This window comes from Urtica dioica, chromosome 9 (genome assembly GCF_054948205.1).
Source record: "Urtica dioica subsp. dioica isolate 48M chromosome 9, U.dioica_male_clone48M_v1_H2, whole genome shotgun sequence".
Lineage (NCBI taxonomy): Eukaryota > Viridiplantae > Streptophyta > Magnoliopsida > Rosales > Urticaceae > Urtica > Urtica dioica.
In genome coordinates, this window is record NC_142764.1 from 18275717 (window position 1) to 18288784 (window position 13068).

General features: G+C 36.4%; 2 protein-coding genes across 4 annotated transcripts; one reads left to right on the top strand and one right to left on the bottom strand.

Moving 5' to 3' along the window:
- The first annotated feature begins 1639 nt into the window (after positions 1 to 1639).
- ADA2B (ADA2 2B) lies at positions 1640 to 6528 on the top strand. Its single transcript, XM_089625270.1, has 13 exons — positions 1640 to 1934; positions 2469 to 2524; positions 2910 to 3085; positions 3377 to 3442; positions 3587 to 3712; positions 3801 to 3876; positions 4144 to 4189; positions 4317 to 4363; positions 4452 to 4508; positions 5039 to 5258; positions 5334 to 5544; positions 5624 to 5824; positions 5925 to 6528. Exons 1-13 carry the CDS (start codon positions 1888 to 1890, stop codon positions 6114 to 6116), a joined length of 1521 nt encoding a protein of 506 aa, XP_089481396.1. The 5' UTR covers positions 1640 to 1887; the 3' UTR covers positions 6117 to 6528.
- A 110-nt stretch (positions 6529 to 6638) lies between these two features.
- LOC149385452 (uncharacterized) lies at positions 6639 to 12461 on the bottom strand. 3 transcript variants are annotated; one of them, XR_016301218.1, is made up of 8 exons: positions 12217 to 12461; positions 11567 to 11956; positions 9240 to 9310; positions 9042 to 9158; positions 8125 to 8934; positions 7752 to 7962; positions 7041 to 7484; positions 6639 to 6919 (listed from the first exon to the last, which is right to left on the bottom strand). XR_016301218.1 is itself a non-coding variant. In XM_089625269.1 (7 exons), the coding sequence occupies exons 2-7, from the start codon at positions 11856 to 11858 to the stop codon at positions 7099 to 7101; spliced, it is 1887 nt and encodes a 628-aa protein (XP_089481395.1). In that variant the 5' UTR covers positions 11859 to 12050; positions 12217 to 12461; the 3' UTR covers positions 6639 to 7098. The 3 variants fall into 3 exon arrangements, 2 of the variants coding, with proteins under 2 accessions (XP_089481395.1, XP_089481394.1); XM_089625269.1 differs by having other exon boundaries at positions 6639 to 7484; positions 11567 to 12050; XM_089625268.1 differs by having other exon boundaries at positions 6639 to 7484; positions 12217 to 12460.
- Between the last annotated feature and the right edge of the window lie 607 nt (positions 12462 to 13068).

The window sequence follows — 13068 nt, forward strand, 5'->3', positions numbered from 1 at the left end:
TTCTTTCAATTGTTTTCTTAATGTGACTCTTATCTCCAATGGCTATAAATAAAGTATATACTAACCTTGGTGTCTTTCAAAGGAACGAAAAATAATACTATTCGTTTTTTTTTTAACAAAACAAACGTGTCTAGTACTAATCTAGTTGTCGCTTAAAAGAGTGAAAAATTAACCACGTGTAACCAGTGACGGATCTAGGATTTCAATCAAGGGGGGGCAAATTTGAGAAATATTTTTTAGGAGGGGCATTATTGAAAAAAAACTTACAAATTTGGGTCAAAAACATAATTATTAATAAAATTTAGGGGTAAAATTATAAAAAATATAAAAATTTGGGGTTAGAAAAATAATTTTCAAAAATTAAGGGGGGGCATTGGCCCACCCTGACCCCCACCTAGATCCGTCACTGCGTGTAACGATGTAAGTTATAACTGTAATGTTTTTAACGAAAAACTCTAATGAATAGTGTGAAAAGCTAAACACAAACAAAAGAAACATATTCGTCTCTGTTTCAAAAGTTTAGCGGTCAAAAATCAAGTTTAGTGGTCAACTACACCAGACATGTCTTTGTTTATATCGTATTATAGTGGACTCATATAAAAAAAAACATTATACAACATAATATTGGAAATTTATTGATTAAGAAAATAATCCTAATTTTATTTAGCAAAATAGCTAATATTTAAAGTTTTTATAGTAAAATAATAAAATATAAACATATAAATCATATACAGAAGTAAATAAAATATTATACTCGTATATGTATGGGTACACAATTTATTTACATTTAGCACTTACAAATATTTTTAAAATTTGATTATTGCATTAATATTATATAAATTTTGACTGCTTATATGTAAAAAAAATTGTTGCAACTAACAAATCCCCTTAATTTCTTTTAAGATTGAAGTCAAAATTTCATTTTATTAAGAAAATACCTCATCATGCTGAAATAAATTAAATTATTTAAAATAGTCAGTCTGATGAACTATTTTTTAATAAAATGAAAACTTGATTATTTTTTAAAAAGAAGACAAACTATTAAACTATTGGTTTAATTGTCTAATTTATACATTTATTAGTTTCGATGTGCTATTTAGCGACGGGAATTTTATATAAGCATTTACTTTAATAATATTCTATAATTAATTGGCCTCCACAACAAAGAAATAGTGGGAGGAAACTAGACTACGTCCACGGTCCACTCTTTAGAGAAACTGGGGTTGACTTTTTGAAATTTTATGCACTACAGAAAACGAATAAAGGCAACGATTTTCTCTAGCGCAAATAAAAAGCCAAATGTTTGTGACAATAAAAAAAAAAAAAAAAAAAGGTTCAAATGTACAAATAAACTAAAATAAACTACTAGACCAGTACAACCACCGAGCAACTTGCAAACTCAGATTTCTCAGCCTTAAAAACCTTTTATGAACACACACACACAATGCTGGCTTTGTTGGAAACTTAGCTCTCAAATTGCAATAAAATAAAGTAAGTCTCCAAAGTCAATATATATATGTACTATATGCATGTAGCCATGTACTATTCGAAAAAGAAAAGGCTGTAACAAAAATTTCAAAAAATACCCCTCAAGTGTTTAAGCATTTTTGCTACTTGCCCAATTCCAACCAAAAAGGAAAATAATAATAATAAGTAATCTAAAACTCTCAAAACAGAGCCAAAAGTATTGAAAACCTTGAAAACGAGTGAGAAGTTTTTCAGAACTGACCCATTAATACTCAGTTTTGGAAGGTATTGACAGAACCAACACCAATTGCTATATCACCATTCACCATCCAATTCCTGTGCTCTGCCAAATTAAAATTAAAAAATAAATTGAAAAATAAAATAAAAAGCACGCACAGTTCGTGAGCTCGCACAGCAACAATGGGTCGTTCTCGTTTTCACTCGGCCGATGAAGACCCAACTCAAAGGTCTTTACTTTTAATTAAGTTTCGCTCTTTTTTTCTTCTTGTTACTATTACGCATTTTTTACTAGCTTCGTGGATGTTAAGGTTTTAGAAATTACGTACTTGTTTTTATTTTATTTATAAAAAAAAAAATTGATTTCTGGGTAGTCTTTTTTTATTTTGTTTTATTTTAAATTTCGTTTTTGGCTAATTTTATTTTTAGCTTTTAGTTTGTTCGTTGCTGAATTTTCAGTTTGCAGAAGTATCATGAAAATCGAAAGCTGCGTTTAGAAATAGTAACAGTTTGATGAACTGGAATTTGGAAGTTCAAATTCTTGATTGGTTTTCAATGCAATGTTGCCCCAAATTTCAGTTTATAGATTACTTAGAGCTATTTGAGTGTGATGATCACATAAATTTGTATATGAATGATCATAACGCTATGGTATTTACTCGTATCATGAATCCTAAACTATTCATGTCACTAAAATTTGACCAATTTGCTTGCATAATTATCACATTGTTTGACCCAATTTTCAACCGTGTTGGTTGTTACAGATCAAGGAGAAAGAAAAATGCATCCAGTGGAGAGAATTTAGAATCTTCTTCTGCAGGTAATTTTTCCAGAATTTCATCGATTAGGCTTCGCAATGCACATTTGCCCTCACAAGTACTGGCGATTTCGATTATTTATTTGTTCACTGTAATGCTTTTTCAACTGGATTATCATATCCGTGATTTTTATTATTTGGGCAACTTTGGATCAAATCCTTGCTTAAGCTTAACGAACTCACCTCATTTAATTTTCATTTCTTCTAACATAATTTGAAACGCACATTGGGGAATCTTAGGAGTACCTTTGCACTGGGTCTCAATGGAATGATCTCTCATATGAGCAAAAATATAAAAAAGAATTGCTGTCAATAGAATTTCACTTTTTAAATTTTCTCTCATTTTTATTTTTGTGTTGCTTTAACTTATCATCTTTATTGTCCTTAGGGCAAGGAACTAGTGATGGGAAAGCTTTATACCACTGTAATTACTGCAACAAAGACATTACAGGGAAGATTCGAATCAAGTGTTGTAATTGCCCTGATTTCGACCTATGCATAGAGTGTTTTTCAGTTGGAGCTGAGGTGGTTCCTCATAAAAGCAACCATTCTTATCGGGTCATGGTTAGTATTAAAATTTTTGACCTGTTTCCCTGTTAGAAAGTAACGTTTTCGAATTCTATTCTCCTTGAATTTGAGATCAAGTTTGGGTCAACATGATCCTTTTTTACTTTTTACCAACTTGATTGTGTTTGAACAAAACTCTTTTACCATCAGAACAGAAAAACCAGAAAATTTCATCTCCCGAATTTAATTTCAAAATAGCTCAAGTTTAATTCTTATTTTCGTGTAGTCATTTTCATTGAGTGAAAATATTCTCACGTACTTGATATTTTCATGTAAAAAACTTCACAGGACAACTTGTCTTTTCCTCTCATCTGCCCCGATTGGAATGCAGATGATGAGATTCTACTCCTAGAGGTATTCTATTTTTTTTTTTTTTTTTACATTATATATACAAAAAATTAGTCACTTATTTATTAGTACTCATTTGAGTGAGATGTCATATGAATCGTGATGTAATTTTTTCTCCTATGACTGCTTACTAAATCTCCTTTATGTTAGGGGATCGAAATGTACGGACTAGGAAATTGGGCTGAAGTTGCCGAGCATGTGGGAACAAAGGGTAAAGAGCAGTGTATAAATCACTATAAGGATGTATATATGAGCTCCCCATTCTTTCCTCTTCCGGTACGATGTGTTCTGTGGTAATCTGATGCTATTTTTAAAATATCAACATTCCATAAAAATAAATAGGTTTTTGATGTGTGTGTTCAAGGACATGTCTCATGTTGTTGGGAAAAATAGAAAGGAACTCCTTGCCATGGCTAAAGGGCTCAGCGGTGACAAGAAAGGTATGTGTAACAAGTTCCGCTTCCTCTATAGTTCCTCTTTAGTAATTTGAAAAGGGGGAAAAAAGAAAAGAAAAAAAGAAGCAATTATGTTATCATTAAATCTGCAGATAGGTTTATTGATCCCGTGGTAATAAATGATTTCGCAATTTAACTAAAGAAATAAACCAGGATGATAGATGTTGTCCGACTGTCTCGGTTTCCTATTTCATTATCAATATTTTAACAGTGTCTCAGTAAAATATTTTCCTATTTTTCCTACAATTGCAGAGTTTAATTTGAAGGCGGAATCTCTGCTTTCTCCTTCGCGTATCAAGTATGGTTATAGCTTATAACACACCTCGATATAGATTCATGGACTGTAATAGTGTGTTTTTTTAAACAGTTTTCTTGCTTTCTTATATAACGAGTGAATAACCTGTTTATTTTTTCCCCGCACTTAGAACTGAAGATTCTCTCAAAGGTGGTTCCACAAGTCGTTTAATGTCGGGTCAGACAAATTTATGTTCTTGTCTTTTTAAGTTCTACTAATTGGTACCACTTTTAGACTGTGATTCTAAGTTTCTTATTTCATGCAGAAACCGTGGGGCGTAATAGCTCAAATAGTGTTAACAAGAAGCCACCCAAACTTGAAGGTATGCCTTAGTGCTGTCTGTGATATGTTTATGGTTCCGTATATCTATGTGTATGTTTATATGCCCCTTTGGGTACAATTTATGCGTTGGAGTGAAATTTATCTCTGATTCTTGATTCTTGAAATCCTTGCAAACATATCCCAAATTTTTAGACCAAGAATGTGATAGAAAGTATAGAAGCTGTTACTCGGTATCTTCGTATCGATGATTATAAGCTTCTATAACTTTCTGTATGTGAAACCAATTTCTGCTTAACTGTGAAGGAGTCATGGAAGTCGGAACAGTGCATCGTTCTATTGCAGAAAAAAAAAAGATAAAACAGAAATCGCGATTAACAAAGTTGTAGACTTCTCGGAAAGATGAACATGCTTGAGTGATATTTGTTGCATATTTTTACGAAATAGATTGTTGTTTGGCCATCCAAACCGATTTTTAGTTACATTTGAGGAGTCCTATTGATTCAATTGAGAAGTTTGTTTTTAGGACAAAAAATGGCAAATACTTGAAAGCTAATATAATCGTGGTTTCAGATTCTCAGCCAGAGAGACCCTTCAAGGGGAAAAAACCAGTTCCAAGCAACGACGGGCCTTCCTTGGTCGAGTTAAGTGGTTATAACGCCAAAAGAAGAGAATTTGATCCCGAGTACGACAACGATGCTGAGCAGTTATTGTCCGACATGGATTTCAAAGAAGCTGACACAGAGGAAGAGCATGAACTGAAGCTGAGAATTCTGAGAATCTATTCAAAGAGGTAGCTCACAGGGAGAAAAAAAAATCAATCTTTATTGTAGTTCGTTCATTTATTCATTCCTGTTTGTGATGGCAGGCTTGATGAGAGGAAGCGAAGAAAAGATTTCGTCTTGGAAAGAAATCTTCTGTACCAAAACCCATTCGAGAAGGGCTTATTGCCAGAAGAGAGAGCGATGTGCCGGCGTTTCGACGTCTTCATGAAGTTCCACTCCAAGGAAGATCACGAGGATTTGCTTCACACCGTCGTCTCGGAGCACCGGGCTCTGAAAAGGATTCAGGAACTCAAGGTCTTTATTCGCACGTTTGTTTATACTTTTTTGCTCAAAAACAGACAAATCACGTGATCTATGACGCGACACCATTCAGGAGGCCCAAGCCGGTGGATGCCGAACGTCCAGCGAAGCGGAAAGATTCATTGGACAGAAGAGGAAAAAGGAAGACGAAGAGAACGCCCTTAGGTCCGAAGCTGCAGCCAAAGACTCAAACTCAAGGCCAGCGCCGATCTCGAGCTCTGTCGCCGATATGGATTTGATGGGCTTCAATGGTGCCGATCTACTCTCCGAAGCTGTAAGCATCGAACACGTTCATTCGCTTCGACTCAACTCTCATCTCTCTCTTTTTCTCAGTAAGTTTAGCTGAGTCGGCTGCGCTGAATTGAATTTGGCAGGAAAAACGGGTGTGCGGAGAGATCAGGTTGGCGCCGCCGATCTATCTGAAGATGCAAGAGATAATGTCGGTACAGATATTCAGCGGCAACGTCACTAAAAAATCGGACGCTCACCATTTATTCAAGATGGAGCCGAGTAGAATCGATAGGGTCTACGACATGCTCGTCAAAAAAGGAGTCGCTCAGCCATGAAGCCAATATCATCATCATCATCATCATCACATGCTTCTCTATGTATAGTACTATTGTTGTAATCATTATTCAATTCGTCCCCATTTTGTCACGGGGAATGAAAAGAAGACTTTCAGGATTCAGGATATGGCATGATAATTAATTTTGATTGAGTAGTAGTAGTTTTTATCAACTGTATACCGTTTGAAGAGGAGTGTAAAGCAAGTGATGACTTGTGAATTGAGTAACAGTATTTAGTATTTAGAGATGAAAAAAAAGTAGGTGGGTCCGGTTGTTATCAAGGTAGTGCTATTGGCAGTAATTTAGTATAAAAGAAGGGAATAGATTAGAAGAGTGAGATCATTCATTCAAAATTCAATTAGAATGCGGTCTACTTGGGAGAGAGAGAGAGAGTGGCCAGATTCCATCCTAAATTCTCCATTTTTATTTTAGTAAAGTACACTTTATTATCATCTATTTTTATTTTCCCTCTGTTATTATAATATAAAGCCATGCCAACTAAACAGAGCAATGAGACCGCACTAAAAATTAGATATTGAATAAATAAAAATGGTAACACATTTCATCCCTGTTGTTTCATAAAACCCAAAACAGACTTTAGGCTTTATCATGAAACTCAAGAGGTCATGTCTCTACATGTGTATAACTATACCTGCCAGAAAAAAGAACACTTTTGCTGCAAAATTGCAGATACATAAAAGAAAATTCCCAGACAACTCCTACAAAGGAGCTACAAACTGTCATTACAATTGCTAATTCTTTCTCGTCCCAAAAAATTTGAAATCTACCAGATTTTGTGTTCCCTGTACGCCACCCAATTCTTTGATGTTAGGAAAACTTCGGCTTCATCAACCTGTGTTTTATTCCTCCTGTGTGTCTATCTACAAAAAAGAAAAAGAACACCAAAAAGAAAAAAGAGAGAACCTGCTTCAAAGCCGGGCCTATCAAGCTTAAGACAGTCCCTTGTTTGCTTTCAACTACTTCACTTCTCTAATGAACAGAACGATGATCTTCCTTCAAGACCCGATTTACCCTCACTACCAGCACCGGCACTGTCACCTTCGGTTTTTACACTAATTGTTAGAGGACCGTCTCTAGAACCAGTGGACGACTCAGCAAGTCTCAAGCCCTGAACTCCTACAGCTAAATCTTGCGAGCCTTGACCACCTTCATCGGAAGCCCCATTGAGTTTGGACGGAGGTAACTTGGCAGTAACAGTCGAGCAGGGCTTCTTATTGGGTGGGTTGGCATGTTCAGGCAGATACGAAAGTAAGTCTGGCCTGGTTTCTATATCAACCCATTTTCCCCCAACCCAATCTCTCGAAACCCTTACAGCCTTCTTCTCGACTATCATATACCTACTTTCTCCTACAATAGCAAATAAAGAGATTCACAAGCGGTTACCAGAAAGAAAACGGCCATTATGTTGATGTGGCATTGTTTGGACGTTTTTTACCATTCCATTTATGCCATTGGAGTCTGATGATTTATTTACAATTATTAACGATTATTTACAACTAATAACGTCTTTTTGGCTTTGTCAATAAAATCTCGTGGCTATTCACTTAAAACTTACCAAAGGTTGGTTATATATCTAGAGCACCCATAAATAAATGTACCAGTTCCAGAACTTACCAGGAAGATAGACTTGGAGAGAATCAGGTCCGGAGATACCAAGTTCAGTAACGACACCTTCCCACCAGCCATCGCACCACCATGCATCCACTGGTGACCCAATCTCGATGGTGAAGTTAGTCACACTTGGAGGGCTTGGCCGGATTGTTAGCCGGCCTGGGCTTCTCGTGCCCAGTTTATCAGAAGCAGCCACTTTCTGTGTTACCCACTCCTACAATACCCACAAAAAAAAAAAAGAGAGTTGATTACTTTGTTCCCAGATCAAGCTTTCATATTATTCAAGGACCACACTTATAGAAGAAAATAACAAAAGCTCAACACTTTATAGAAGAAGAAAAAAAAATAGTAGCCGGAATTCAGAAGCCTTTCATACCACTAAGCGACCCGATCCATCTGCGTCTTCCACATCTTTATACTGAACTTTCAGAAGCTTGGGAGACATCTTAACGATCTTGCATTGAAACCAGCAGCCTCGAATTCCACTGTCTTGACAGAGCACCTCTAACTTCTCACCGACTTTATAAGAAGGAGGTCGTTGGGTCACAGGTCCAGCGGTTTGAGTCTTTGTTGGTTTACTTCCCAGCTTAAATTTCAATTTTGTTCCTGAGGGTTCAGACTTCGTCATCTGATTCTTCCCACCGGGATTTTTAAGAGCATGACTACCCTTTTCAAGTTCTTCTCCCGCGTAATTCCTGTTTCTCTTGGAACTCACTCTTACGTTCTCGCCGTTGCTCTCATCCTCCCCGCAAAACTTACTGCTCTTGGTAATTTTCTCGGGGGAAACATCAGCATCTAGAGAGGCAACAATGGCTTGAGAGGCGTATCCACGTAGTTTAGCGAGTGTGAATGGCCTAAGCTTGTGGCTTTTGAACTGCCTAAAGCACATGTGAATTCCAGAGGACAAGTTCTGGCCAGTCTCGGCCATGCATTTCTCGTAATGCTTAGGAGTCAAAACTATTGCGGGACCATCGATACACTCTGCACTGATCACTTGGACATTGGGTGTGATGAAAACTTCTCTGGGGTGTGGATTCAACAGAGGGATTACATCCTTGACTTCCTGATTATGATGAAACCATCGCACTTTCACCTTTTTCTTCCCCTTTTTGTCCTCGTACATGTCTTCCAAGTAACCGAGGTACGGATGATCCTCCAAAGCCATTATAAATACAAAGGAATGAACCTGGCCATAAGAAAGAAAGAAAAAAGTGAAAAGTAATTAGGTTGCTCACCGGTAAAATCACTCCAAATTGATGACAGAGATTCGAGTGAAGATATTGGGCTGCTCACCATTATTGGAATCTCATTCCTGATAAAGGCTGGGTAGTGCTTGAGCTGTTTGGAACATATCCAAGCAACGCCAGACCATTCAATGGACGAAGACTGAAATTTGAACTTTCTTGAACCCTGGATGACATAAAATGAAGTCAATATTTCCTTCAAACAAGCGTACAAACCAAATGAAATAAAACAATTGTGAATCAATACCATTTGATCAGACATGATGTTGTTCCGAGCACTGGACCCGGAAGCAAGAGTTGAGTGGTTTATCGGTGAATCTGTAAACACAAATGCCAATAAGAAATCTAAGCCGAATTCAATTGAATAAATGAATTGCAGTTACACGTGACACTACAAGAATTCTTCATCAAAGCTTTATTAACACTTCGAACAGCATCGAAATGCTTGACTCGATTTTAATGGAATAACAATCAAATAATCTAGCCCAGTTTTGAACATCAAAACAAATAACAAAATCAATTATGGTTGTCTTAAGCAGTGCAGCTAATGGAAGTACTGACTACAGAGGAACACAGGCGCTCTAAATGTGGGACCTCTAAAGCTACACAGTAAAATAACAGATGTGTGTGCTGCGACTCAAATAAATAGGTTATTTTCTTTTTCATATTTGAATTAAATTCTTTTGATTGAAAAAATATGAGTACCAACTGCGCCCGCTCGTTAAACGTTAAGACTAATATATCTTATTTGAAAGTACTTATTTTCCAGATCACCGAAGAAATTCCATATGCGAAAACCGCTTTATTGTCACTGAAAATTCTGATGATTGAAAAAAAAAAACCTAGTAACGTCAAATGAAAAGGCCAAGAATCACTTATGGAAAACGACCTTGACAAAATTAAATTCATAAAAATTTAGAAAACTAGATAAAAGAAAAGTAATTTCTTTTTAACGGTCACACAAGATAAAATCTATTTAAATCAACACTAACGCATCAGTCACAGCGCAACTTTACTATGATTTTCAATCTTCTGTAGTTGGCTATCATTTTCTTTAGGATATAACTTAGAAAAAGGTGTGTAAAAGAAACTGACGCTTAACGCTATAGCTAGGGCTCTATCGATATTTCTTCTCACCACCCGGCCTATCTCCATACCCAAAAATAAATAAATTTAATGGAACCAAACTATTAAAGGCTAAGCAGGCCTTTTATTCCCAAATTTCAACAGCATAGTAGAAAACAAGCCATAAAGAATGATAAATATATAAATAACTAAAGGAATGGCGTCATTTTGGATTGTGTACCAATCTCTGCGAGCTTGAAAAGCCTGTTAACTCTCCCCTTCTCTGTCTCTCTGTCTCTCTGTCTCTCTCTCTCTCTCTCTCTCTCTCTCTCACACACACACACACACAATATATGTTTCTCTCCTTTGGTAAACTCTTATCGTATGAATAAAAGGAGAGTTTGTTGGGTCTTTGAATCCCGAAAAGTAAAAAAGGAAAGAAGGTCTCATATGACAAAAGGACAGGCTGTAGCGAGTGCTTGAAGAAACACGATATGCAAAGACACGTAAATAGACAGCCTTTTTTCTCTTAACAATATAAGAAAGCAGAATAAATGCGTCTTTACCACAGTAGGCATATTGAGAATCTTTTCACCAAGTAAAAAAAAAAAACACTGAGACTCCATACAGTTTAGTCGTCAAAAGATTGACGTGCATTTGGTGCAAGAGATATTAGTTAAAAAACGACATCGAAGTAACCAGTTTGACTTCATCAATAATATTTAAATACCTAGATATAGCACCCTCCGTAAACAATTACTAGACACCACTACAAACTAACCAGAAAAGGATGTGTAAAATCTTGCATATTCACATATATAATGTTAATTGATGCGCCGCAAACGTAGAGAATTGGGGAGAATTTGTAGTGATTGTTATCCAAATATATTCTTCAGAAAATTTTAAAACAATTACTTGAACAGGTTAAATGAGCATTTTGTTCCCAACATATATATTTCAAGGAAAATCTATATGGAAACTTTTTTTTGACAAGGCATTGTCTTGCATAGAATCTATGTTTCTAGAAACATCTATCTTCAGTAAATGAGTGTAAACAAAAATTTGAATACACAAAAGAGGGTAGCTCAGTGGTAAATGCCTCCACCCACACATAAGAGGTCACGGTTTCGAGTCATGGTGTACTAAAAAAAAATTCCGAATAAGTTCATTCCATTTTCGAGGAACTACTTATCAATCCACAAAACTCAGCAATCGATTCTCCTTTTTTCTTAGAAGATCAATCAATATCATTTTAGGAAAGCTATTAAGTTACAAACTTAACTTTTAAACTAAAGTCAAAAAGCTATTTCATCAGAAGTAACGAATAACCGCCCGAAAGGTAAAAATAACACATACAAGCAAATCATGATTATATTTTCTTCAGCAATACACAATGGACTAAACACCATATCATATATTTCATTCCAAAAGGCTTTAAAAGCTAAAAACCCAGAACATGAATACAAAAAGTAAAAAAAAAACGTAACGCACAAGTGAAACGAGACGTACTTGGAAGTTCCGAGGTGTCCGGAGCGGAGACCAAGGACGAGAGCCACTCCACAACTTCCCTTCTGGCTCGCCATTTAGTACAAGCATTGACTAAACCTTTGGGTCCGAAAGTGGCCACGAAATCGTCCGTAACGACGTACATCATATGCCTGATGCTCCTCTCTGTGCCCACAACAGCAAGAACCAAATCGCCTGATTCTTGCTTCAGGAAATAGTGAACCACTCGGTTCCCACGCTCGTGGCACAGAATGTGCTCTTCCCAAGCCACAAACCCTTCCTCATTCTCGTCCATTTTTAAGTTAGGTTATATGATCGATTAAGCTTTCAGTACCAGTTTCAGTTCCAGTGACTCCTTGTTTGGTGTCACATCGATTTTTTATCATCTAAATCCTGAAACAAATATCAGTCCTTTTTATCAGGTTTCTCTATATATTCAGTGGGTTTCTTTGGCTTCTCCCAAAAATCAAACCCATTCTGTTCAGGACTGCGATCATAAAAAAAAAAAAAAAAAAAAAAAAAAAAAAAAAAAAAAATCATGTGTGAAACTGTGAATACCAGAGAACCTCAAACAGCGAAATAGTATTCACTAAAAATAAAATAAAATAAACGGGTTCAGGAGAGAGAGAGAGAGAGAGTGAAACACAACGTACCGAAGCGCAGGGGATATGAGGCGGAGAATCAAAAGCTTATCCGTTTCGGGGGTTTAGAAGAAGAACAAGAAGAGAAAAACGGAGACAAAAGATGTGAATTGAAAGAGAGTTTTAGAGAGAGAAAGATAATTTTGTTGTTGTTGTTGTTGCAGAGAATGGTTTGAGGTCGAAGACAAACACAACCATGAGTCCCTTTGAGTCTCTGGGAGTGAGGCGGAGAGAGACGTGGGCAGTGCCGGAATATCCGCTTTTATACGAGGGTATAAATGTACCTTCCATATATGGAATGCGAAATGATTTCATTCGATATGGGCTTTTCTGGGACACGTGGCGAATCACTTTTGTCGTTTCGTTATATCTCTGTCGTTTCTGATGGTTTAAGAGCGAAATTGACAAAAGCCGCATAGCTTTGCTGTTTTTACTATTTTTCCTACTAATGAAATTTGTTTACGAAGGTAAGATGATAATAGAAATCTTTTAAATAATTTAATAGTCTTTAGATATTTTGTTAAATATACAAAAGCGTCATTTATTTATACTCATTTATTCTTGATTTATTTCTACTTATTCATTCTGTGATTTATTTCTTATTAATATTATTCATGCCCCTGTTTGTTCATATATAAATCCATATCATCTTGGACTTTTTGTTTTTTTTTTCTTGAAACCTTGGACTTAATTACTCCTCCTTGGTTACCTTAAATATATACCCCACCACCGCCACCACCATCCCTTCCATCACCACCACAATCACTCCGACCCACCACCACCACCACCACCATCACCTCTCTCCGACCCACCTCCTCTCCGACCCACCATGCCAACATCATCACCATGCCTCTCTCTCTCTCT

Coding starts and splice junctions, on each gene's coding strand:
- LOC149385452 (XM_089625269.1), bottom strand. CDS start 11,858: ATGGACGAGAATGAGGAAGGGTTTGTGGCTTGGGAAGAGCACATTCTG. Junction 9,311..11,566: donor GGACACCTCGGAACTTCCAA/GTACGTCTCGTT, acceptor TTGTGTTTACAG/ATTCACCGATAAACCACTCA. Junction 7,963..8,124: donor ATGGATCGGGTCGCTTAGTG/GTATGAAAGGCT, acceptor TGGGTATTGTAG/GAGTGGGTAACACAGAAAGT.
- ADA2B (XM_089625270.1), top strand. CDS start 1,888: ATGGGTCGTTCTCGTTTTCACTCGGCCGATGAAGACCCAACTCAAAG. Junction 1,935..2,468: donor GATGAAGACCCAACTCAAAG/GTCTTTACTTTT, acceptor TGGTTGTTACAG/ATCAAGGAGAAAGAAAAATG. Junction 4,364..4,451: donor CACAAGTCGTTTAATGTCGG/GTCAGACAAATT, acceptor TATTTCATGCAG/AAACCGTGGGGCGTAATAGC.